Consider the following 27,239-nt stretch of genomic DNA (forward strand, 5'->3'; position numbering starts at 1 on the left):
TCTGAATAAATCCACAGGTTCAGAAATGCATTAATGAATAAACTTCAAAAAATAACATTGTGTTATCAAGCCAGTTCTCAGACTTGCTTTTCTCATTGCCTGCATTTGAGCAAATTTTCCAAATCCTAAGTGCTTTAGTTCCAAGTTTTTTGTACCTAACTTGTACAAGTCACTTGGTATCTGGTGGCATGATTTTCCTACCTCATGTAATGTACAATTGATATATCAAATATTCTGCTGGAGCTTTGGAGATATTGGCTGTGCTGAAAAAATTAAAAGCTTAATTTTGCATTTCAAAATCAAGATGCCCCTATCTGAAAGTCCACTTAGGTCATAAATAATTTTTTTTTAATAAGTGCAAAAACAGTTCAGGTTAAATGGGTGAAGGTAAAGAATTAGGGATGGTGAAGATCTGCAACAAAAGGCTGGAGAAACTCAGCAGGTCTGGCAGCATCTGTGAAGAGAGAAATCATGTTAGTACTTGTGACTAATATAATTTCTTCTAAAGAGTGTAAGAGAAACATTGCACTTGAAACGTTAACTCTATGTTTCTGTCTCCACAGAGCCTGCCAAACCTGCTGGGTTTTGCAAGCACTTTCAGTTGGGATTACGTAGATATGATAGAAAATTAATAAGATCATAGAAATAGTCTCTGTAAAGTCAACTTTGTTTCAGAAGTGTTTGATTACTCCAGTTCTAAATCAGCATGGTTTTAGAATGGATGTCATTACCTTGTGACTGGGCAATTTGCTTAGACGTTTGAGTGATGACAATATTTTAGTCATAGTTTGGGGGAGTGGTCTGCAGTAGACACTTGCCACAGGAAGCCAGAGGTACAGCCCAGATTTGTGAAAGTGCTGTACATCTTCCTTGTCCTTTATTAAAACAGAGATTGTAATCATTCCCAGGGAATGGTGTCTTGAAACTAGATTTTAGAATTTTACAGAATCTTTCAATAGAGCTGACATATATATAGTCTCTAAATATGAGTTAAGTCTTATGTAAATATTTAACTGCAAAGCAAAAACCTACTTATTGATTTTTTTATCTCTGTTGTGTTTTTCTTGGATGTTTCAGATATCAACCATTTCCCAGGTGTGTCTCCGAAATCGTTTAAACGTAACTGACTTAAAAAAGATTTAACATAGATTTTCCATTTCTATTTCAAAATGCTTCATTCATGCATAAATGGAATTGTGTGTGTGTATGTTTTCACAGTCCATTTACCAATGCTTTTTCTTTTCATGCCTCTCTTTTACAGAAAACGATGGGAGGGTTTGGTACACATCTCTGAGCTCAGGCGAGAGGGACGTGTAGCCAATGTTGCTGATGTTGTTAGCAAAGGTCAAAGAGTTAAGATCAAGGTGCTATCATTTACTGGATCCAAAACAAGCTTGAGCATGAAGGTATTATACATAGTGTGAACTTGTATTTAATTTTGGATTGCAGTTGATACTGGAATGAGCAAGTTTTCGTACGATTTGATTTGATTTATTATTGTCACATGTACTGAGATACAGTGAAAAGTATTGTTTTGCGTGCTAACCAGACAAATCGTACCTTGCATAAGTACATCAGGGTAATAGAACAGAATGCAGAATATACTGTTACGGTTACAGAGAAGGTGCAGAGAAAGATCAATTCTAATACAAGGTCTTTTCAAAAATCTGATAACTGCAGGGAAGAAGATGTTCTTTGAATCCGTTAGTATGTGTTTTCTTTTGTATCTTTTGCCCGTTGGGAGGGGCCTTTGATTATGGTGGCTGCTTTTCTGAGGCATCGGGAAGTGTACGCAGTCAACAGAAGGAAGGCTGGTTTTCATGATAGACTGAGCTATGTTCACAACCTTTTATAATTTTATTTGGTCTTGGGCAGAGCAGTTGCCATACCAAGCTGTGATGCATCCAGGTAAGATGCTTTCTATGGTGCATCTATAGAAATTGATAAGAGTCATTGTGGATGAGCTGAATTACCAGTTGAAGAGGGGGAGGAAGAGTCCTGGGTCTTAGAGTTTGGAGATGAGTTTGATTAGAATTATGATGTTGAAGATGGAATAAAAGTCAATAAGTAGCAGTCTAACATAGGTGTCCTTGTTATTCAGATGTTCCAGAGATGAGTGTAGGGCCAGAGAAATGGCATTTGCATTGGAAATATTGTGACAGTAGGCAAGTTGTAGTGCATCAAAGCAAACTGGGAGGCTGGAATTGAATTTATTGTCACGTGTACCGAGGCACAGTGAAAAGCTTTGTCTTGTGAGCAATACAGGCAGATCACAGAGTTAAGCAGCATAGATAGTAAATAATCGGTAAACAGTGGCGAAAACAAAAGCACAGTTACAGACAAATGTTAAGAGTTTGTATTCAGTATTCTAACAACAGTAGGGTAGAAACCATTGTGAAACTGGCTGGTGCATGTGTTCAGGCTTCTGTCCCTTCTCCCCGATGGTAGTGGTTGTAGAAAAATATTGCCAGGGTGGGATGGATCTTAAGGAAAGGCTGCCAGCATTCTTAGACAGTGGGCCTGGTAGATGGATTCTATAGATGGGAGGTTAGCCTTTGTGATTGTCCGGGCCGAGTTCACCACTCTCTGTAACTGTCTCCGATTTGAATGGTAAATTGCCATACGAGGTATTGATACATATAGACAGAGTGCTCTCGATGGTGCACCTATAAAAATTGGCAAGGGTATTCACCGTCATGCCAAATTTCCTCAGCTGCCTGAGGAAGAAGAGACGTCGTTGGACCTTTGTAACCAGTGTGTCCACATGACGAGTCCAAGAAAGCTTGTTGTGGATGACCACTCCCAGGAGCTTGACATTCTCCACTCGTTCCACCTCTGCTGTTAATGTGTAGGGGGGCATGAGGAACATCGCGCTGAAAGTCAATAATGGGTTCCTTGGTTTTGCTGGCATTGAGAGCTAGGTTGTTCTCAGTGCACTATTTTTCTAGGTCTTCCACCTCCCATCTGTGATCTGTTTCGTCGCCATCGGAGATTTGACTGACTATGGTGGTATCATCAGTGAACTTGTAAATGGCATTAGTCTGTTATTTGGTGATGCAGTCATGGGTGTAGACTGAGTACAGTAGAGAGCTGAGTATGCATCCCTGGGGGGCTCCAGTATTTAGTGTTAGTGAGGATGAAATATTGTCCCCAGTCTTCACTGATTGTGGCCCGTGGGTCAGGAAACTGACGATCCAGTTGCAGAGAGTGGGGCTTCATCCGCGATCACTAAGTTTAGTAATCAGTCTTGAGGGGATAATAGTGTTGAAGACTAAACTGTAGTCAATGAGTAGGATTCTAATGTAGGTGTTCTTGGTGTCAAGATATTCTAGGGAAGAGTGAAGGGTAAGTGACATAGCATCTGACGTGGATCTATTGGTCCGATAGGCAAATTGGAGTAGGTCAAGAGTAGTGGGGACGCTGGAGTTGATTAATGCCATGACCAGCCTTTCAAAGCACTTCGTGACCACCGAAGTTAGTGCTACTGGGTGGTAGTCATTGAGACATGATGCATGATCCTTCTTAGGCACAGGGATGATGTTAGCCCTCTTGAAACAGGCAGGGACAGTGGCCTTGCTGCACGAAGAAGTTGAAGATATTCAGGAAGACCTCTGCCAGTTGATCTGCACGTGCTCTGAGTGCACGACCTGGTATTCTGTCTGGTCCCATTGCTTTCCTTGTATTCACACAAATTAAAACTGATCTGACCTCTGATGCAGTGACTGTTGGGATAGGTCTGTCAGGACATGTCGGAAAAGGTGTTACCTCTCCGCCGAAAGTCTGCTCAAGATGAGCATAGAAGACGCTGAGACGATCAGGGAAGGATAAGTAATTGTCTACTATCTTGCACTGTCTCTGTTTAGAACCTGCGGTGTCATTCAGTCCTTGCCATAGTCGCCGGTTGTCTGTCTGGGTCTCTAGTTTGGATCGGTACTGGTCCTTGGCTGTCTTAATGGTCTGCGAAGGTCATACTTGTTGTGTGTTGTTACAAATTTATCAAGGTTCTTCATTTTGAAGGATGTCAGAGTCACTGGACATAGTCATTAAGGCACATTGCCTGATTTTTCTTTGGCACCTGGATGATAGTGGTAATCTTGAAACAAGTGGGAACCTCACATGAGGCTAGGTCGGACAGCCTTGACTTGATTCAGCTGGAGCTTAAGAGTGAGGGTGACTTGATTAAAGTGTGTAAGATCCTGACTAGTCTTGACAAGGTGGATGTAGAAAGGATGTTTAGTCTTCTGGGTAAGTCCAGAACTAGAGGGCAATGATTTAAAAATAGGGGTCACCCTTTCAAGACCAAGATTTTTTTTTCCCTGAGGGTTTTGTGACATTGGAACTCTGTTCCTTAAAACACAGTGGAGGCAGTGTCATTTTTCAGCTAGCCTAGGTAGATATCTGTTAGATGGGGATCAAAAGTTATGGGGTAGATGGGAATGTGGCTCCTTGTGCTCCTGGTTTGCATATTCCTATGCAGTTGTTAAAAGTGAAATTTAAACCTTGTGATCCAAATTGAGTAAATGTCTCAGACTGAAAGATGTAGTAAAGCTTTGTGTTCTAAGCTTGGAGTCAGTTACCGTGTGGTAAGCTCTGAATTAAAATGGTCCTCCTCTGATTCTTTCTCATTAGGATGTAGATCAAGACACTGGAGAGGATCTAAACCCAAACCGGCGCCGCAATGTTGGTGGGGAAACTAACGAGGAAACTACCATGAGGAATCCTGATAGACCAAGTAATCTGTCACTGGTGAACACCCCTGAGATTGAAGATGATGTGCTTGAACGCAAACGTCTCACAAAAATCTCTGATCCTGAGAAGTGGGAGATCAAACAGGTGCGGGGGCAGTTTATACAGAATAACAGATCAAAGTATAAACTGAAAATGTAGCACAGCACAAAACATGTCAGTTGCTGTTCCAGATTGAACTGTTTCAGAAGCGTTGTTCTGTCCTATCGCTGCTCGGTTGCTGACTGATTTGTATATTTTGTTTGTCTCCCATATCTCCAATGTTCTTTATTCTGTCTCTCAACTGTCAGTGTTAAGCATAATGTGAGCTGAAGATTTATTAATATAATTTTCCAAACCTAATACTTGGATGGTATTTCAAAGATTATGTTATAGTAACAAAAGTGAAATTCCTGTAGTAGTGATTTCTTTCTGCCACTAGGTGGCACTGATTCATTGCATGCATTAGGATTAATTAATTGGTTATATTTAAGAACATTTAAAAAGAAATCAGAATTACCTGTTTTATGTATGTATGATTAAAATTTCAGATGATTGCAGCAAATGTTATCTCAAAAGAGGAGTATCCTGACTTTGATGAAGAAACAGGCATCCTTCCGAAAGTTGATGATGAAGAAGGTATGGCCCATCTCTTGCCTTTTGTGTTTATAATAACACCTTTCATGAAAAAAAAATGCTGACATCTAAATCACGTTTGTGTATTTGCTTACTTTGTGCTAACGTATATACCGTTTCTCCACTGGTGGCTGCCTGACCTACTGTGCTTTTCCAGCACCACACTCTAGGCTGTATCTAAGGCTGCCAGCCCCTAAGCTCTGGAATTCTTGGCTGATCCTTTCTTTCTCTTTATCTCTCTTCTATAAAATGTTTCAAATAAACCTATTCCAATATTCAACCTGTCTGATATCTCCTGATGCTCCGTGTCAGATTTTGTTTGATAATTTTTCTGTGAATAGTCTTGGGATGTTTTAGCATCTTCAAGATAAATATCTGTTGCTTATGATAATTTTTCGTTAGTGTGAAAACTGCCATAAATGTTTTTTTGCTTTACTTTAAGTTCTTTGGAGAAAAAAATCATTTTTAAGTTGTTCAATGGTACTGTACACTTCAATATGCTTGAAGCTGTCTGTATTACATTAAAATATGCCAAAACAGATCCATTTGACTCATATAGAATAGTTTGTTGGGTTGTCATACGTCTCCATTGTACTGTGTAAAAGTAGATGATGAAACATATGAAAGGAGAAAGTGATTTACATGCTTGATTCCAATGTCAGTAAGATGTTACATTGACTTTGTAGGAAAAAAGCTGTGGTTTTTTTACTGTTTCATATATAAGTAGTTCTTACATAAGACCAACTCAGTCCCATGTTCCGGTCTTTTCACCATAGCTCGCATTTGTTTTCCTCTTCAGAAACTTACCAATTCCACTTTGAAAGCTGCAAATGAACCATCTTCTCTATCTGTGCTATCCAGAGACTAAGCACTTGTTGAATTAGAAAAAAACTTCTGGCTTTTTTTATATGTTGCACTATTGTGGATTGTTTCAGGACAGAGAATATATAAAGTTTAGCAGTTAAAAATCAAATGTGGAAAATTTGGCAATATTTTACATAGATTTATATTGATTGATTTTGTCAACTATCCTGCAGATGAAGACCTTGAAATTGAGCTAGTGGAAGAAGAGCCTCCGTTCCTCAGGGGACATACAAAGCAGAGCATGGACATGAGTCCTGTTAAAATAGTAAAGGTATGGGAAGCAGTTAATAAATCCAGAATGCCTGCTGCTTTGGCTTCTTTCTCTGCTGAATTTGTTAGTTATACTTTGTATTTGCATTCTACTTGAGGTGTGTTTGCTACTTTTAATGGGAATGTTAATTTACAAAATTAAAAATTAATCCACAGTTTATCTTCGTACATTACTCATTGTGATTATTTGCTAAAGGCAACATCTTGTTTGCTTGTCGTGAAATGTGTAATGGAACCTGAAAAATTGAGCTCCTTGGAATCTTGAAGACGTGCATTATATCAAAACCTTGAGTATTGCTGAAAAAAAAGCATCTTGTCAAACTTTTCAGCTTGCATTCATTAATTTGCAAGAATACCCCCAAAAAATCCACATTTTAACTGCATGAAAGGAGGCTGCTGATTGGTTGGCAAATAGATCGTGATTGGTAGAAATGTAGCGATGGAGATTGCACCCGTTAATGCTGATTGACAGTTAACTGCCAATTTTAAAGTTAAAGCAAGAAAGCAATAGTTAAATGTTAAACCAGGTAGATTGACTTTGATTGGTCTACCAAATGATTATTTTATAACAAAATTTAGTGAGATGGTCAGAGAGTGAGACCATTGTTGCTTCCTGAAACACAGATGCTGGCTTAGCTATTGATCTAATTATAACCTTTTAAAAGATTTTAAAGGGGGTGGCATGGTGGCTCAGTGGTTAGCATTACTGCCTCACAGCACTAGGGACCTGGTTTCAACTCCAGCTTCTGCGTGGAGTTTGCACATTCTCCCAGTGTCTGTGTAGGTTTCCTCTGGGTGCTCCGGTTTCCTCCCATAGTCCAAAGATGTGCAGGTTCGGTGAATTGACCATGCTAAATTGTCCATAGTGTTCAGGGATGTGTCAGTTAGGTGCATTAGTCAGGGTAAATGTAGACTAATAGGGTAGGGGACATGTTCTGGGTGGGTTACTTTTCAGAGGGTCACTATGGACTTGTTGGGCCGAAGGGCCTGTTTCCACATTGTATGGATTCTACGATTCTATAAAAAAAGTTTTGATACCTAATTATTTGGTACTGTGCTTTCAAAACATTCTCTCAAACTTTTAGTATATTGGTTTATGCTTGATTTTAGAATCCTGATGGCTCACTATCCCAGGCTGCCATGATGCAAAGCGCTTTGGCTAAAGAAAGGCGGGAGATGAAGCAAGCACAGCGGGAGGCAGAAATGGACTCGATCCCGATGGGACTGAATAAACACTGGGTTGATCCACTACCTGATGGTATGTTAATGGCATAAAGTATTTTCTTTGTGCTGAGGATGGAAAAGGAAAGGTATTGATTATAAATAGTTTGTTTCTGCTGATTGTGTTTTTCAGCAACTGGTAATGTAATATTTTAATGCCTTTCTGATTTAAAGTTGATAATTATATGAATTATTAAAAGTATTTTTTTCTTGCTTTCACTTTTTTTTTCTGTGAACGTCTTGCTTTTCAGTGCTTTTTCTGTTTTGGCAACCAGTCAACCTTAAACATGATCTGATGTGGCAGTGAGAGACACAGCAAAGCTCTAATGCTTGATCCTAATAATGTGTTTAAGATCTGATCATCCTTTACCGTTACCTAAAAACCATGCTTATCACATCAGTGACTTTATTTTCAAATAAGGTGATCAGTTTTCTCTAACTAATAGCAGTTTTGTGCAGTGGCCCAAGTAGGAACAAGCTGTGCTATTTACACATTAGACCACTAAAGCCCTCAAACTGAGGTGAGTTCCAGCTCATTAGTCTGAATTCTGTTCTTTTATGTAAACAGAATTGTCACAATTATCTTTTATCTCCCCTCCCCCCAACTTCAAATCAAGTATTACCGAGAGTAATACATGTTCATGTTTATTGCATCAATTGCAGAAAGCACCAAAAAGATGCAGTCCAAAACCATGTGGCTTTCTTTTCTAGTTGATGGCCGACAGATTGCAGCAAACATGAGGGGAATAGGAATGATGCCCCAAGACATACCTGAATGGAAGAAGCATGCGTTTGGTGGAAACAAGGCATCTTATGGTCGTAAAACCCAAATGTCTATTCTTGAGCAGAGAGAGAGCCTGCCCATCTATAGACTTAAAGAGCAGCTGGTACAGGTATGAGAAATTGCATTAAATTAATACATCAATGTACTAACCTTTTTGATAGTCTGAAGATTTATTTTTCCATTTCATTACATTTTGTAACGTTTATAATTGATTACAGGCATTACCTAGAAAATTCTCTATGTAAACCATTCCACAGCTGCTATAATAGCAGACTGTGATTATCATGTAATGTCATATCTCCTCTCTACCTTGCATCATGTTTAGCTTTGATTAACAGTGAGCAGTACTGTCTATTAAATCCATTAAAATATATATCACCTTTTGTTTAAAGGATAGTAATCTCTAGCAGAGTTGAAATGATATGACAGCTAGATATTGACAGTTGAAGGCAGAAATATCAGTATATTTGAGTTGGATCAATTTGATTTTGTCAACTTAGTCTATTTTAACAATTGCTCTGTCTGTGTTTTTCTCTTTCTATCTCACTCCTTGTTTTTGAAGTATTTAAATACAGTCTGGATGCGGTTGCTTGTTTGAGTGTACAGGCAACATCCTGTTGCTAATAATCTATGCATCCTGCTGTTTGGCAGAACTGAGAGTGTAAATATCATCTCCTGATCCTAGGGAGTGCTATGTGAATTATCTTGGTTATGAACTTGTAATTGGTATTATCTTGTTGCCTTATGTTAATTATAGATTCATACAGTATAGGAGAGGCCCTTCAACCCATTGAGTCTGCACTGACATAAAGCTACTTTAAATTATATCAGTACGTTGTAGGACCTGGCAGCCTAGAACATTGTATTCACTGTCTTGTAGCATTTGTGGAATATTGAGATCATGTAAATTATAATGATATAACTGATCAGATGAAAGTGACCTCAATAAGAGGGAAGACACTAGAATGAGCTTGTGAAGAAGGAGATCGTAGCCATTATATTTGATAGCTGTAATTGATAACTGACTATGCACAGATGAAAATTAATGAATTGAAGCATGATAATACATAAAGAGGGGCAAGCAGCCTCTGGTACATAGTATGTGTAGACACCCACAGTCTGCAAAAGTCTAGAGTGCTACTTCTGTCTATGTAACAGTATGGGCTTAAGGCACAGGATAAAGCAGCATTAATCTGATAGTGCTTTTTGATTTGAGCCACAGCAGATAATGTTACTAGGATAATGGCTTTTGACATATTTAGTACTTGATATTGAGAACAAGTTGGAAATGTGCAGTTTCGACACTAGTTAATATTCCTTTGTTCAAATATGGCACAGAGTATTGGGGCTTTGATCAGAAAGTATCTTATGAGGATATGGATCAAATTTATTGTGGAACCTGACGTTTTCATTAAGAAACACCTGCAAAACTTCTGTTCTGAAAATGTTTCAGTTGTGAAGTAGAACTCCTGAACTATTCAAATTCTTAGTGTTTTATAAACTTAATATCTTGGAATCTAAGTTTAAAAGATCTTGATTTTCTTACTGTTGCCAAAAGGGAAACTCGATTTAAATATTTGAAAGAAAAGGGCATCACTTAGACTGTTGAGTCACTTTTATCTTGAGATGTTTTAAGAATACTTCTACATCAAGATGTATCAATCAGTTACATATTTAGTATGACTTGGAGGTAGAGGGTGGTGATGATTATACTAGTTTCTGATACGATTTTAAAACTATTGGATTAAGTTCTTATGATAAAAACAGAAAGCACTGAAAGTACTTAGCAGGTCAGACAGAAATAAACATAGTGAACATTTCAGGCCAATGACCTTTCATTGGAACTGCTTCAATCCTTGCAACAGATACCATAGACTATTAGTGCTGTAGATAGTAACTTTCTCTTTGAAGTCAGTATTCTCATTTTAAGCATTGTCTATTTCAGATGTACTTATTCAGTAGTAAACCGGGGTTATATACCAAATAAATTGCCTACGGGCGTATTACGCAACCCAACTTCTTGCAGTGTTCCACTTTTTTTTAAGATTATATGTTTTGGCTCTACTGAATGATTTTCAAAAATGGTATCAAGTTGAACAAAAGCATCAAGTTCCTTCCATTTTGAAAATTATTTTTCAGTAATGAAATGATTTCCTGTCTTTAGGCTGTCCATGACAACCAAGTCCTGATTGTCATTGGGGAAACTGGTTCTGGTAAAACTACACAAATCACCCAATACTTGGCTGAAGCGGGGTATACAACCCGGGGAAAAATTGGGTGCACGCAACCAAGACGTGTAGCTGCAATGTCAGTTGCTAAGAGAGTGTCAGAAGAGTATGGATGCTGTTTGGGTCAAGAGGTAAGCTAGAATACTGCCTACCCTATTGTAATTTTACATAGTAGAAATGTTTTGATGATTGACTCATTGCTCTCATCTTGATGCTGTTTCAACAATGAGTTGCTGAAAATGAATGTAATTTAGTGGTGAAATATCATTCATGTACATTCTTTTTGTGTTAATGCTAGTGTGCACATTTTTGAGCCATTTTAAAAGTTTTCACATAGTACTGTTCATGCTGACAGATTTATTTTGCAAGGTTAAGTAACAGCACTTAATTTATATTTAAGATCTGTATAACACTATTTATTCAAGACTTAACAGATTTTTCTCAAAACATTAATAATAACCAATGTGTCATAACTTTCCAGTTTTTCCCTTTTGGGGAATAATGAGGAAGTGTGGAAGGATTAGTAAACTGATTATCGACATGTTGAACTATTCCATTGATAGCTCCTCCATGGCCTCACTGAGCCACAAAACTTTATCTTACCTCTAGAAGCTATGTGCAGTCTATCCAATCATGGACTTTATTGCTTTTTTCTTGAATAAAATTCAAATTCACTTTTGAAATCTTCTCTCAATAACTGGAGTGTGCTCTGGAAAACCCAGCCCATGATACCCAAATAAATTGTCTTTTTTCTCAATAGCTGGTCTCTCTAGGTTTGAACTTGGGGATGGCCTGGAAATTGGGGATGTCTCAGTTCATTAGCATTGTTAAGTCATTGGATGATACACTATAAATTAGACTGTTTCAGTATCTATAGCTTAAGGTTTGTATAAATCCATGGGAATGTAATAAATACAACAGCCCCTGCTGGTCGATGATGTGCATAGCTCACAAAGACTAAACTATTAAAAACCTCTCCTATGATAACATCCCAGAGTAATTATTATGTCCAGTGCCATTAATTTACAGTACTTTGTAAAGTTATAGCAAAATGAGGAAGTTCAGTTGACAATACAATATTACCTATTGTCATACATTTTCCCAAATAGTTCGCCATCTTCCCAACACAAAGCAATTTATAAAATTGTGACATTGTTGAGTTTGCGAACAGTGTGCTGCATTAACTGCATAGGTCAAGTTGCTGAAAGATTTTTTCCTTACAACCATTTACAATCCAATCATTTACTGTTTTGTTCTTCAATTTGTGTGTTTGAGTGTGGTGTGTTTTATTAACTTTAAACTCTGTGAAAGGGCTAATGGTGATAGCAGCAGGTTGGACACTAGAATTGTCAAAGAGCCATCTTTTTCACTCTTTTCATTGCATTTTGTAGGTTGGTTACACCATTCGATTTGAGGATTGCACCAGTCCAGAGACTGTGATAAAGTATATGACTGATGGTATGTTGCTCAGAGAGTGCCTCATAGATCCTGACCTGTCTCCGTATGCAATCATCATGTTGGATGAGGCCCATGAGAGGACTATCCACACTGATGTTCTGTTTGGACTTCTGAAAAAGGTAAGCTCTGAATTTTTTTCTCTGTTGCAGTGACACTAAAATGTTGAACATGGCATATTTAAAAAAACTCAAATTGAACCGTCTGCATGTTGAATCTATTTGCCAGCATATGGTATTTTACTCTGAATACGGGATACGAAGGACGGTATTTAGAGTATGACATATAGAACAATAACAAGCAGAAGTGACTTATTAACTAATCTAATCAAGCGATTCAGATGACATTTTAAATTCTGAGAATGAAGTTTGATTTTATGATCCTCCTCCCAGCCTTGATTAGATTTCAGCTTTGAATTCAGTCACTTGTCTATTTCTAGTGTAGAAGGATTTAATAGCTCAGCATATTCTCAATCCATCTTTGTATTACTAAAAAATACACATTGGGTCACTAACTTGTATTGTAAAAATAAATGTTTTGATGTTTTTTCATCGTTAGCAGAGTTGGCTCCTGTACCTGTATAATGTAATAAATTGTGCTATCTGTTAAATATATTTATTTAGTTTGTGTCATGTAGAAAGATTTTCACCATCCTAACTCATTCTGCTTACTTTTTTCTTTATAGACTGTTAAAAAACGTCCTGATATGAAATTGATTGTAACATCAGCCACACTGGATGCAGTTAAATTCTCTCAGTATTTTTATGAGGCACCTATCTTCACGATTCCTGGCCGAACATACCCAGTGGAAGTGCTTTATACGAAAGAACCTGAAACTGACTATCTGGATGCTAGTTTAATTACAGTGATGCAGATTCATTTAACAGAACCGCCAGGTATTTCTCATTGCAGTACTCAAATGACTGACTTATCATACTTTAGACTTCTCATTCCCATAAGAGAATTTTATTTCTTCTACAATAAGTGTTTCCGATCTGCCTTGTCATTAGTCTTCCGGTACTTTGAATAAAGGCTTCATGGTGCAAATACCTTGATTAAATTTACTTATTTGTAATCTCAAGGACAAAACTACTTGATATTTGCTCAGATTTAATGGTAAAATTAACAATGATGATATCAGGCACTCAGTTTTTATACAGAGCAGTTTAGACAGCAACTCACAGCAACGTCTGCAATAAAGCAGATAAATCAGGAATTTGCTGTCTGAGTTGCTCTTCTGGTACAAAAATGTCGCTGTGCCAGGATCTCACTGGGAGATGCGCCATTCAGAAACATAGAAGGGTAGGATATTGGTTTACTTGATGTATAAGTACTTATGAAGCACTCCAGACAAATGTAGGACTTCTTTTCAAGCATTAGAGAATTATTAACAGTGTGACTAGTCTTGATTATTATTTCCAAACAATATTCCCAACACTGAAAGTAATTTTTACATGTGTGAAATTTTGATTCCTCCCTTTTAATGTCTCACTTCTTTATATTTTTAATATTGGAACTTAATTCTTTTATCCTGTGGTTTGTAAACCATTTTTTTCTTCCAAGATTTAGACTTTCAGCACCTATAAAAATTTCAATGCGGTTTTAAAACTTAGATTTCTTTTTGATTTTAGGTGACATTCTGGTTTTCCTAACTGGTCAGGAAGAAATCGATACTGCGTGTGAGATTCTGTACGAACGAATGAAATCCATGGGCCCAGATGTGCCAGAATTGATTATTCTGCCTGTGTATTCTGCTTTGCCAAGTGAGATGCAAACCAGAATTTTTGATCCAGCCCCTCCTGGTAGCAGAAAGGTAAAACTGCAGGCTCACTACTTTACTGACAGGAAATCTTGTTTGATTTAATGTCTTTTGGTAGCATTACAAATCTATTTTAAACTAGAACTAAAACAAAGTGATCTGAATTTGTGGTGGTTCCTTCAGTAAAAATGTGCTAATTCATTGGCCACTATCTTGTTTTTAACACTTTGCATTCTCCTGTAAAGAAATCTTGTCTATGTGGAACCTCAGTAGGTCTCTTGCTTCAGTAGGTTTCTTGCTTGATATAACTAGTATTGATTACTCTTTTTTAAAAAAAATCCCTTCCTAATTTTATTGATAGCTGTATTTAAACAGACTACTGAGTATTTTTAATAATATAAGGCTCATGTAGCTATTTGTCAATAGAGTTCCTTTGATATTTATTAATGTATTTAAGATTGAGTATATAGTAAGCAGGGGTTACAATTTCACAGGTATTAATTGCCCTTCGTTATTTTGTTCAAAGGATCTGAGACTAGGAGGGTGTGGTGAGCTGTGGGTTGGATGGGGATTGAAATTCCCTTGCACGTGGAATTATGTTATGATATCTTGTACACTCACTGAGAAATTAGAACCTTGGTTTGCCATTTCATTTGTAAAATAATACCTTGAGTGCCGAACTATTTATGTCCTCCCAGTGTTCTCGTCAAAGCTTATCTCTCAAGCAGCACAACGTAAACAGAATATTTGATCAATCACCACTTTGTCGGGCATAAAATGACTGCCACAACTGCTTAAATTATTATATGGAGGAGCCGGTGTTGGACTGAGGTGGACAAAGTTAAAAATCACACAACACCAGGTTATAGTCCCTTCATCAGGAGCAGCACTCCAAAAGCTTGTACTTCCAATTAACCTTTTGGGGTATAACCTGGTGTTGTATGATTTTTAACTTTGCTTATATTAAAGCAGTGACATTAAGCATTTGAACTACTCTAAGGATAGCAAGAGAAATACAAATTAAAGTTTTTCTAAGTCATCGCTTTATTTACTGACTTCCTAACAAGCATACCATTCATTGTTGGTAAACGAGTACAGTACTGACCGTAACTTGTTACTGCATAAATTACAAAATAACTGAAAGCAATGCATCATAGGATTAAAAAGTGTTTGTGGAAAGGTTTGTTAGAACTATCACCGCATGGGAGATAAGTAAAAGCAAGCAATATCTCCAGTAAGGGTTGGGGAATAGAAAGGAGTGTAAATCAGAGTTCCTAACCACTAACCAGTAACTTTGACAAGAAATTTCAGCATGTGGGTATTTTTGGACATACAAGGTCAGGTACTGCCTACATGAGGGAACTAAGGATGTTCTGCACTATTGAAGTGTCAGCTTTGATAGGTGTTCAAGTCTTAGTTGTGGTGCTGGGATCCACAGCCTTCTGAGACAAGCGTGTTACCACTGAGCTGAGGTTGTCTTCTGCATCATTTATCCTCTCTTTCCTCACTCCCACCGCCCAATAGAGTTTTCTCTAATTATTAATGTATTGATTTGTTAGTTTTGTTTAACCAAAAGCAAGCAAATATCTTTCTGTTATGTCTGTTGTTTGAATGAGTCTAAACAGTGAGCATTGACAGACTAGATCCTTGCAGCCAGATCTTTCACGATCATCAGACTTTCCAGTAGTGGGTGAATAGTAATCAGACCAATTCCAGCTATTTCTATTTTTTTCACGTCCAATCCACGCATTCCTCCTATCATCATTTCAGATGACTAAAGCTAACTCTGCACGTATGAAATGGGTTTTCCTGGTCTACATTATTCAGGAGTGCAATTACTCAGCGAACGTTTATTCAGTTTGCTATCAAGCAGAATTACTAGAACTTTGGTCCATTTCTTCATCTCAAGACTTGGTCTCTGTCACGTGCTACTTGCTGGGGCACCTTTTTACCCCATCCCTTTACTCCACTATATGTGCCTGATATTGTCTACAACTGCTATTCCCTTAATTCCCTCCTCCTTACCACTTCCCTTTCTGCTTTCACAATTTTTCTTAAAATCCTCTTGTCAATAATACCATCAACAGCCACTACCCCCAGCTCCATCTCTGGCTAATTCTCCTCTGCTACCTTCTCAGTGTCTGCGTAGTTTACCTTTTGAGCGTGCAGTGCTGTGAGAGGCTTTCCTGCCATTTAGGAGCCTTCAAGAAATAGTGACAATAGGGGATTACAATGGGACAAAAAGTAGATTATTGTGTGGCTCTATCTATCTGGCTTTTTAAATGCATTTGTTCAAATTTTAAAATTTTTTTCTAACCAGCCAATGTATAGATGTTATTATGCACGTATGGAACAGGTGGGACTTGATTGGGACTGAGGCAGACCCCTCAGTCTAGGGATAGGGACACTACCATTGAGCCATAAGACAGCCCTAATGCATTCATTCAATGTGCTTGACTAAACTTTTTTCAACTGTAACTTTTTTTAAAATGTGTAGGTTGTAATTGCTACCAATATTGCTGAAACATCACTGACTATTGATGGCATCTACTATGTTGTGGATCCTGGGTTTGTTAAGCAGAAAGTCTATAACTCAAAGACGGGTATTGACCAGCTCGTGGTGACTCCAATTTCACAGGTAATTTTTAAAATGTTTCAAGGATATAGATAGAGTACCTCAAATCTGGCTGTCCAAAAACTGGATGCTTTTTGCATCAGTTTTGAGTACAATTTTAAACATACAATTCACCCGAATAATTTGGCTCGACCCTGCATTTTCACAGAATGGCTTCAGACTAGTTACTGGCCTTTGCGGCTTTGTGCGATGCTCTGTCCTCTGTGCCAGGTGTGCTTGAACTGAATGAACCAAAGATATCCAAAATCTAACACGATGTCCATCCAAAGGACTCTGAATTTGAGGTACTGTGCATGTAATTTATTGTATTCTATAAACAAAACCAGTATCATGCATTGGATTAGCTGGCATAGATTAGATGTCATTTAGCCCTCTCCATGGACTCTCCCACGAGGAGGTTGAACAGTTCATCCACTACACTAACACCTTCCACCCACCTTCCACCCCGACCTCAAATTCACCTGGACAGTCTCGGACTCCTCCCTCCCCTTCCTAGACATTTCTGTTTCTATCTCAGGCGACCGAATCAACACGGACATCTACTACAAACCTACCGACTCCCACAGCTACCTGGACTACACCTCCTCCCATCCTGCCCCCTGTAAAAACGCCATCCCATTCTCTCAATTCCTTCGTCTCCGCCGCATCTGCTCCCAGGAGGACTAGTTCAAAATACGTACAACACAGATGGCCTCCTTCTTCAAGGACCGCAATTTCCCCCCCGACGTGGTCGACGGTGCCCTCCACCGCATCTCCACTCCCGGCACCTTCCCTTGCGCCCGCAGGAGGTGCAACACTTGCGCCCATACCTCCCCCCTCACTTCTCTCCAAGGCCCCAAAGGAAACTTCCATATCCGCCACGGATTCCCCTGCACCTCCACCCACATCATCTACTGCATCCGCTGCAGCCGGTGTGGCCTCCTCTATATTGGGGAGACAGGCCGCCTACTTGCGGAGCGATTCAGAGAGCACCTCTGGGCCACCCGGACGAACCAACCCAACCACCCTGTAGCACAGCATTTCATCTCCCCCTCCCACTCCACCGAGGATATGTAGGTCATTGGACTCATCCACCGCCAAACCACAACAACGCGACGGTCGGAGGAGGAGCGTCTTATCTTCCGACTGGGAGCCCTCCAACCACAGGGGATGAACTTGGACTTCACCAGTTTCTTCATCCCCCCTCCCCCCACCTTGTCTCAGCCGAGTCCCTCCCGCCCGGCACCGCCTTCCTGTCCTGCAGTCTTCTTCTTGTCCTCTCCGCCTCCATCCTACTCCGACCTATCACCCTCACCTTGACCTCTTTCCACCTATCACATTTCCAACGCCCCTCCTCCAAGTCCCTCCTCCCTACCTTTTATCTTCTCCTGCTGAACACTCTCTGCTCATTCCTGAAGAAGGGCCTGTGCCCGAAACGTCGAATCTCCTGTTCCCTGGATGCTGCCTGACCTGCTGTGCTGTTCCAGCAATAAAGTTTCAACTCTGCCATCTGTGTATTGTAACCCAGATTTAAAAAGCCAGTGTTTATTCCACCAGTCTTATAGCTTTTTTATCTTTTTCCCAGTCTGTTCCCTTTTGTCCTCTCCTGTTAGTGATTCTTTGCTGTGATGTATTCTTCTTATATCAGTCGCTGTTTGGAATAAATCCCAAATAACAATTATTCTGTGTGAACATTGATTGAAGTTGTTTGATCACAGGGATATTTTAATTGAACTCCATTCTATCCTTGCTACACTTCATCTGGCATCACCATGGGATCACATTAGTGGCATTCCAAATCCCAGTTGGATGCTTTCTTAAAAGATACCAGAGGGATGAACTTTAGGCTGAATAACTTTTTCTTTCCATTAAATGTTCTTTTACATTTTGCTTTGTTATTCATGTTTGCATCAATCATAAGGCGAGTCAGAAGCATAGAATCCCTACAGTGCAGATCCTCCGTAGAGATTGCCACCCAGATTCTCCATAACCTCACATTTACCATAAATAACCCACCTAGCCTGCCTATCCCTGGACACTACAGGGCAATTTACCATGGCCGACCCACCTAACCTGTACATCTTTGGACTGTGGGAGGAAACTGGAGCACCCAGCAGAAACCCAGGCAGACACGGGGGGAATGTGTAAACTCCACACACATGGTCACCAAAGACTGGAATGTAACCCAGAACCCTGGTACTGTGAGGCAGCAGTGCTAACCACTGTGCCATCATCCCACCCTCTCAATTTTGATTTTAATAATTAATGCTCAAAACTGATAATCGTTCATGACTTGGGAAGGGTAGCGGGGAAAGGAGCAAAAATATCTTAAATTGTAATGCTTTCACCTTGTGCTAAGTATTGCCATCTTAATGTTTAATTTTAGATACTTCCTCTTTTAAAGTTTCAATTCTATCTTTTGCCCATAGGCTCAAGCTAAGCAGCGTGCTGGTCGTGCAGGAAGGACGGGACCTGGGAAATGTTATCGACTCTACACTGAACGTGCCTACAGGGACGAAATGTTGACCACAAATGTTCCTGAAATTCAAAGAACTAATCTTGCTAGTACAGTACTGTCACTCAAGGTAACTTAAATATTGATTGCAGTTACATCTTCACATTGTTAAATACTCTGAATGTAATGAGGTTCAAGTGTGGGGAGATGATACAAAATGGAAAGCTCAACTCCCTTAAAATACTGATTCCTGAGTGTTACAATATAAAATCATAGAAGTGTATATCACAGCATTAGCCCTCCTTAACTGTGCTGGCTTTCTGCCGCAGTAATCCCACTAACATAGTCATAATCCCACAATCTTTTTTTTTGTAAGGAATACTTTTCCACTTAAAGTAAAGATCTCTGTCCCAACTATTGTACCTGTAACCATTCTTACCAGGGTTTCATAACTCTGACTAAAATCTTGACAACCCTGTTCACTGACAACATTAAATTGACTACTCATTATTGCTGAGTCTTAACTCTTATTCCCAAAACGTTTTATAATTTTCAAAACCTCTACAAAGTGTCTTCACAGCTTTACCTACTCCAGTAAATGTTGTCTTAATGTCCCAAATCTGCAGTTTCTCAGTCCTGATATCTCTGTGTCAGTATATTTCATGCCTTTTTGGTCATGATATTCTGAAAATGTCGCACTGTGTTCTAACATTAGCATAACCATGCCCTTGCATCAATTGTGCTCTTTTATTTTATGCCACTGATTCTAAAATCCAAAATGCTGTTGGTTTCTTTTGTGGTTTTGGGCAGTTGTGACTTTAAAATATTCGTAATCAATAAAAATGATGTACAGTACTCCAGGGCAATGAAAATGACCAAAATGATCAGTTTAGTTTCACTTGTGCTTGAATTAAAAAAACACATATAAAACATAATCTCTGAGCGGGCACTGTCGCAAAGGTTATTGAATGCACCAGATAGCCACCTCTAAGACCAGTATATGTGCTGCTGTTATATGTTACTCCTCAGATTTGCTCATTTTACGCCTTTTGAAATTAACGATTTTGCTTAGCCGAATTTGAAGTGGGGTTTTTGAGTCATGCGTCATTTTAGAGTATTCTGTCAGGCAAAGGTTTCCCAAAAAGTGATTGAAACATCACTTCTGTAAAACCTTGTCTGGCCACACTGGCATTATTAATCTCTCTCTTCACTCAATATTGTCTTGTTGATTTGCCAAAAGCTAGGTGCTTCTGATATTTATCTATTCAAAATTGTAACACTTGCTAAATGAATGAAGTCCATTTAGCATTTAATCTTTGGGGTCTGAATGGTTAATTGCTGAATTCCAATTTACTATTAACTTGCTGTTTCCTTTTGTGTTGTTAGCCATCCTTTTGTGGCCATTTGAACAATTTGGTCATCTCTCCAAATTTCCACCCTAAAGCTCAGTTTGTGTGTCTTTCTTTGTTTCTCCTGTTCTGTAAAGTGCTTTTGGGTACTTCCTACATTTAAAGGTGTTGTCTGAATGCTGCTGTTGTTAGATAATTGATGTCCACTCTCAATATAGTTACAGCACAGGAGTGTTTATCATTCCAAGATTTTGTGGAGGAAAACTTTTCCCACAAAAGGTCTATGATGTCAAACATATACATGACAGATCTTGTAGATTTCTACATCAGATCTGGAGTTTTGTATGTTGAGAGCACAATTTAGGAATTTAGATGCAAGCATCTGCTTACCCTGCCTGATGTCCTATTCTGCATAGTGAACTGACCCAAACATTCTTGATTTTGTAGTGTCCACAACTGAATGCCAGGACTTTTCTTCCTGCATTCTCGGATCGTCTGAATTGTTTGCCAAATCATGGGATTATTTTATTATTATGGACAGAATGAAGATATAGCCCTCAGTCTACCTCTGCAGGAACCAAGATTGAACCCTGAGCCATTGGCATTAATCTGATTCTTGTACAAACCATCCAGCCAACTGATCCAACTGGCATCTGCATCAGGATTCTGAGTTTTAAAAATCTATCTTGTGATTTAATTTTTCTTTATGGAGTTAGCAGCATGTCACTTTGTAATGTACATACCACAGGTCAACAGTGGTACTGTAATATTGTGTGTGGTGGCATTCGTATTACTCTTTACAGTTCAGAAGCGAAGTGTGAAGGAGTCTGCTATTAGGACATGACATGACTAAAAGCAGGCATCATATTTTGGGTTATTTGCTTTAACAAACTGCAGACTAGCATTCATAATGCATGTACTTTTTCTTTGTCTCAGGCTATGGGGATCAATGACCTGCTTTCATTTGATTTTATGGATGCTCCTCCTATGGAAACCCTAATCACAGCCATGGAACAGTTGTACACGCTGGGAGCACTAGATGATGAAGGTTTGCTGACGAGACTTGGGCGCAGGGTAAGACAAACCTCGCAGATCTTTGGTTCACTAAACACTAAAATAATGTTTCACCTTCAAGTTTGACAATGTGATTGCACATTTATAACTACTGATTTATTAAATGAGTCGGGAGTCAGGCAAGATTGTTTTACTTCATAGATTGGTTATTTTGTCATAGAAACTTTACCAATTTACCAGATTAAGTGAATATTAATAGCTGAAGTTTATTCACTTCAATATCAGTACTCTTAAGTACTAAGCAGGAAGTAAATGGAGTCAGCCTCTTCACTTCTCATTTAGGTCCATTTATTACTCTATGCATAGGTCAGTCATGCAGCTATTAACCTTGCCATACTTGCTGATGTCGTTGTGATCATAAAACTGTCTTCCATAGAACAGGATGAGATGTGTCTGCATAATTTTGCAATGGCCAAATTGGCTGGCTGGACAAGGTGATTAGGCTTATTAAATTTTCTGTTGATTTAAGTTTTTCTATTGATTTTATTTTGATTGATTGACAGAGCTGAGTTCTGAGCTCATCCTGATCGGATACTTAAGTCTTTCAGGAAAAGGATCTATAACCTGCTGTATTTTGTCTATAACTCACTTTGTCACACGGGGTCTGAAACCTAGTTTTGGTCCGATGGACATGGATATGTACTACATCAGTCATTGCTGAGCTTGATCCAGTCTACTCCTAACTCAAAGTTGCTCGATTTGAATTGTATGTTAAGTTAATTAGATTGGTACTGTGTAAAGAATGATAATTGAGTGCTTTTCTTAAACAAAAATAAGTGACTGGAGACTGTACTATATCCTGTCTATCTTTCACATTGGCAAGTGATGCTGGAATTTGAATTCTGATTCTCTTTGATATTAAACTGTTAAATTTTTTACACATTTTTCTTAGATGGCAGAGTTTCCTCTGGAACCCATGCTTTGTAAAATGCTGATCATGTCTGTACATCTTGGATGCAGTGAAGAGATGTTAACAATTGTGTCCATGCTGTCTGTACAGAATGTTTTCTACCGACCAAAGGTGAGCACATTTAACTGGATTGATTATGGAAAGTGCTGAATTTATGACCTCCTGTGAATGACTAATGTGTCAATATTGTGAATGGATTTAGATCATGAACCTATTTCTATCAGTAACTTTTCTTTAAACTGTGTCATTTTCCAGTGGAAAAGTTTTAGAAATAAGTGACTTTATTGTAAGATACCTGGGTTTCTACAATGTGCTTGAGGAACCAAACATTCTTTTTTTTTTCAAAAATACAAGTCTTAAAGTAAATGGAAGAATTCTTGTTGATCCAGCAAAGCATGGACCTATACATTGAAAATGTGAAAGTTAAAATTACATGTTGGCAATGCATAAAGCTTCTGTCAGCATCTGTTTAGGGAAAGGACAGGTTAGCCATTGTAGATACCTCATCAAACAGTACTAATTAGAGATCTGAATTATTAATTTACCTTTTCTCTTTACAGATTTAACTGACCTCCGCATTTTAGTATTCTCAATATTTTCGCCAGATTTCCACCATTTTTATCTTTCTGTTTAAAGGCCCAGTTGGCTATTCAGTCTGCTTTCACTCATCAACTGTTCATATGTGCTATTAAATCAAAACTAGGATAAGCAAGCTCTTGCAGATCAGAAGAAAGCAAAGTTCCACCAAGCAGAAGGGGATCATCTCACCTTGCTTGCTGTCTACAATTCATGGAAAAACAATAAATTTTCCAACCCTTGGTGCTATGAAAACTTCATCCAAGCGCGTTCCCTTCGCAGAGCACAGGATATCCGTAAACAGATGCTGGGTATCATGGACAGGTAGAGGGAAATTCCTTGTCACACTTCTTAGCAAATGAAGTTAGATTCAATATTAAATATTTTCTTTATCAATTATTGGTCTCAACAAACAAACCTATAATGAATGCACTTGTATGTATAACAAAATCTTCTCACTACATGAGCAGATTAAATAGAATGTAGTTTTAATTGATAGCATCACCAGACATTTTTCACTTCTTTCCTTCTCTCCAGTCTCCATTGGATGTGCAGTATTTCTGACTAGGAGGATGAATAGAAAAATAATACCCCAGAGGTCAGGCATTCAGCTTTGTGTAGTGTTGTTATCAGCATTGAAAAATGCACAACAGCAATCTGAGACACATTTGTTTTAGGCTGTGCTTACCTTGAGTGGGTGGAATGGAGTGGCCTCAATGCAGAAGTGCAACTTTTTTACTATTTATTAGTGCTGAGGCATTCTGTGAACCAGTGTTCCCACCACTGCTAAGCATGTAGTGTGAGCGTAATATTCATAGAGTTAGTAGTGTTTCATTAGAAAAATAAGTCTAACCTGTTGGTGAAGGAGGCGGAAGAAAGTAATAAATACACAAATGAAGATGTTTGTTTATGCCCATTTCTTTATTCAGTGCACCAGTGATTAGATTTGTTGGCCATCATTCCATGTACACATCTTTCTTAAGTTTTTTGCCAAGTATATTTGTAACCCTACCAGAAACTGTCGTGATATTGAAGTTACTCTGTTCCATACTTAGAAGAATAAACACATTTGATTATAACCTTGCCCTCGTTATACAGTGAATATACAGTAGTAAATTCCAAATAGATTCTTGTCCGTATTTGCAGCAATTGTTTTCTTACGAACATCCTACCACACATCATTAACTTTATCAAGGAATAAGCTTCAGCAAAACTTTGGTGAAAATGGTGTTAGATGTATTTCAAATTTCATAGAATCCTACAGGTCTGTAGTATAGACACAATTTTATCCATTGCTTGAGTATTCTTTCCATTTCCTCTATAATCTTTATTTCCAAATGATTACATTTTCTTAAACTTGGTCAAATGCTGGAGAGTAATATCTTGAATTAATGTGATAGGCATTTCTGAGAAATACCTTGTGGTTGATGATGTCAGTACAGTTTCTTAGATTGTGATCTTGTGGTGCCATGTTTTACGTACGTGTTGTTTTTAGTTTGGGGAAACTGAAATGGACACCTTGTTAAAATACTGGTACACTATTTGGTTGCAATTGTGCCATTTTTGATCTAAACTATGTGCACATGCATTTCTTTAGACATTGTACTCAACAAGAGTTTAAATACATCAGCAGCTTGGATGTTTGGGCCATTCTATCTCTGTCGTTGATTGGGAAGGACCTTCTGTCAGGAGAGCAGGACAGCATTCCATTTCCTGATGTGCTCCTAACCTATAAAGAAAGGACTTATGTTTATTACACAGCAGCGCTTTTCACAACCTCTGGCCTCTCCCTCCTTAGCTTGTATCAGGTACATTATGATATTGTATATTCAGCTCCTATCTGCAAGGTAGATTCCTGCAGGGGATGTGGGAATCTGTTCACCATAAGTGTTAGAGACCTGCAAATGTTTTTTGCACCCAACTTTGATCTCACCCATGTAAAGGAAATATATTGGATTGTATAGTTTCATTATTTGCATTTAGAATTAGAGTCCTACAGCATGGAAACAGGCCCTTTGGCCCAAACTGGCACATGCTGGCCAAAATGTCCATCCATGCTAACCCCATTTTGCTGCCGTTGGCCCATGTCCTTCTAATCCTTTCCTATCCATTTATTTGTCCAAATGCCTTTTAAATGTTGTTAATGTGCCCGCCTCAACCACTTCATTCTGGCAGCTCATTCTGTATGCGTACCACCTTCTGTATAAAAAAAGTTGCCCCTCGGAAAAAGACTGAGTGCATTCACCTTAACCATGCTGCTCATGATCTTTTACACCTCCTATAAAGTGCCCCCTCAGTCTCCTACGCTCTAAGGAAAAAAGTCCTAGCTTGTCCAACCTCCCTATAACTCAGACCATTGAGTCCAGGCAACATCCTTGTAAATTTATTCTGCACTCTTTCCAATTAATAACAACCATCCTATAACAAGGTGACCACAACTGAACACAATGCTCCAAGTGCAGCCTCATCAACATCCTCTATAACTGCAAAGTAAGTTCCCAACTCTCAATGCCCTGACAGATGAAGGCCAGTGTGTCAAAAGCCTCCTTCTCAGCCCTGTCTACCTGTGACTCCACTTTCAGAGAACTGTGAACCTGAACCCCAAGATCCCTCTGTTCCACTACACTCCTTAAGGCCCTACCATTCACCATAAAACTCCTTGAGAGAAAGTGAGGGCTGCAGATGCTGGAGATCAGAGGTGAAAATGTGTTGCTGGAAAAGTGCAGCAGGTCAGGCAGCATCCAAGCAACAGGAGAATCGACGTTTCGGGGTCCTGAAGAAGGGCTTATGTCCGAAACGTCGATTCTCCTGCTCCTTGGATGCTGCCTGACCTGCTGCGCTTTTCCAGCAACACATTTTCAACCATAAAACTCCTACCTTGATTTGACTTTCCAAAATGCAAGACCTCGCAGTTATCTATATTAAACTCCATCTGCCATTTCTTGGCCCACTTCCCCAGCTGATCAAGGTCCTGCTGCAATTTCTGATAACCTTCCTCACTGTCCACAATGCCGCCTATTTTAGTGTCGTCAACAAACTTACTAATCATGCCTTGCATATTCCCATCCTAATCATTGATATACATACAAACAGTAATGGGCCCAGCACTGGCTCCTGAGAAACTCCACTAGTCACAGGCCTCCAGTCCAACAAACATCCTTCCACTATTACCCTCTGCTTCCTATCAACAAGCCAATTTTATGTTCAATTTGCTAACTCACCCTGGAATCCATACGATCTAACCTTCCAATGCAGCTGACCATGTGGAACTTTATCAAAGGCCTTACTGAAATTCATATGGACTACGTCAACTGCCCTGCCCTCATCAGCCTTCCTGGTCACTTCATCAAAGAACTCTAACAAATTTGTTAGGTATGATCTCCCAATCACAAAGCCGCTGATTGCTCCTAATCAAACACTGTCTTTCCAAATGCATGTATATCTTATCCCTCAGAATCTTCTTAAGTAACTTACCCACCACAGATTTAGGCTTACTGGTCTGTAGTTCCCAGGCTTTCCTTTGCGGCCCTTCTTGAATAATGGCACAACATTCGCTACCCTGCAGTCTTCCGGGACCTTACCCATAGCTAACAATGATGCAATTATATCAGCCAGAGCCCCCAAAATTTCTCCTCGAGCCACTTGCAATGTGCTTGTATATATCTGGTCATGACCAGGAGATTTATCCACCTTCATGCATTCGAATACATCCAACTCACCTCTACTGTGATGCGGACTGCCCCCCAGATATCACCACTAACTTCCCCAAGTTCCCAGGTCACCTTGTCTTTCTCCACAGTAAACAGTGGAGAAATATTCATTGAGAACTTCGCCCATCTCCTGTGGTTCTACTCATTCATTTCCACTTTGGTCCTTGAGAGGCTCTATTCTCTCTCTCGTTATTCTTTTTCCTTTAATATACCTAACGTACCTCTTTGGATTTGCCCTAACCTACTCAGCCAAGGCTATTTTGTGCCCCTTTTTCATCCTTCTGATTTCCATCATGGCATCCTTAGTGTGGAAACAGACCATTTGGCCCAACAAGTCCATGCCAACCCTCCAAAGAGTATCCCACCCAGACCCATTCTCCTACCCTATTACTTTACATTTCCCCTGACTAATGCACCTAACCTACACATCCGTGAACACTATGGGCAATCTAGCATGGCCAATTCACCTAACCTGCTCATCTTTAGATTGTGGGAGGAAACTGGAGCACCTGGAGAAACCCCCACAACTACGGGGAGAATGTGCAAACACCATACAGTTGCCAGAGGCTGGAAGCGAACCTGGGTCCCTGGCGCTGTGAGGCAGCAGTG

The 27,239-nt window shown here is 39.1% G+C and overlaps 1 protein-coding gene across 2 annotated transcripts in view; it reads left to right on the forward strand.

Moving 5' to 3' along the window:
- Window positions 1-27,239, forward strand: part of dhx8 (DEAH (Asp-Glu-Ala-His) box polypeptide 8) — a 52,526-nt gene that overhangs the window by 13,452 nt on the left and 11,835 nt on the right. Inside the window, exons 7-22 of one of the 2 annotated variants that reach the window (XM_043675030.1) lie at window positions 1,078-1,095; window positions 1,262-1,406; window positions 4,630-4,833; window positions 5,277-5,364; window positions 6,399-6,496; window positions 7,606-7,753; window positions 8,428-8,609; window positions 10,665-10,859; window positions 12,120-12,305; window positions 12,869-13,079; window positions 13,815-13,996; window positions 16,440-16,580; window positions 18,986-19,141; window positions 21,297-21,434; window positions 22,327-22,455; window positions 23,048-23,244. In XM_043675030.1, coding sequence (XP_043530965.1) covers window positions 1,078-1,095; window positions 1,262-1,406; window positions 4,630-4,833; window positions 5,277-5,364; window positions 6,399-6,496; window positions 7,606-7,753; window positions 8,428-8,609; window positions 10,665-10,859; window positions 12,120-12,305; window positions 12,869-13,079; window positions 13,815-13,996; window positions 16,440-16,580; window positions 18,986-19,141; window positions 21,297-21,434; window positions 22,327-22,455; window positions 23,048-23,244 — 2,418 coding nt within the window. The remainder of the gene's footprint in view (window positions 1-1,077; window positions 1,096-1,261; window positions 1,407-4,629; window positions 4,834-5,276; window positions 5,365-6,398; window positions 6,497-7,605; window positions 7,754-8,427; window positions 8,610-10,664; window positions 10,860-12,119; window positions 12,306-12,868; window positions 13,080-13,814; window positions 13,997-16,439; window positions 16,581-18,985; window positions 19,142-21,296; window positions 21,435-22,326; window positions 22,456-23,047; window positions 23,245-27,239) is intronic. The other variant, XM_043675031.1, reaches the window with a different exon arrangement.

Source organism: Chiloscyllium plagiosum, chromosome 33, assembly GCF_004010195.1.
Source record: "Chiloscyllium plagiosum isolate BGI_BamShark_2017 chromosome 33, ASM401019v2, whole genome shotgun sequence".
Lineage (NCBI taxonomy): Eukaryota > Metazoa > Chordata > Chondrichthyes > Orectolobiformes > Hemiscylliidae > Chiloscyllium > Chiloscyllium plagiosum.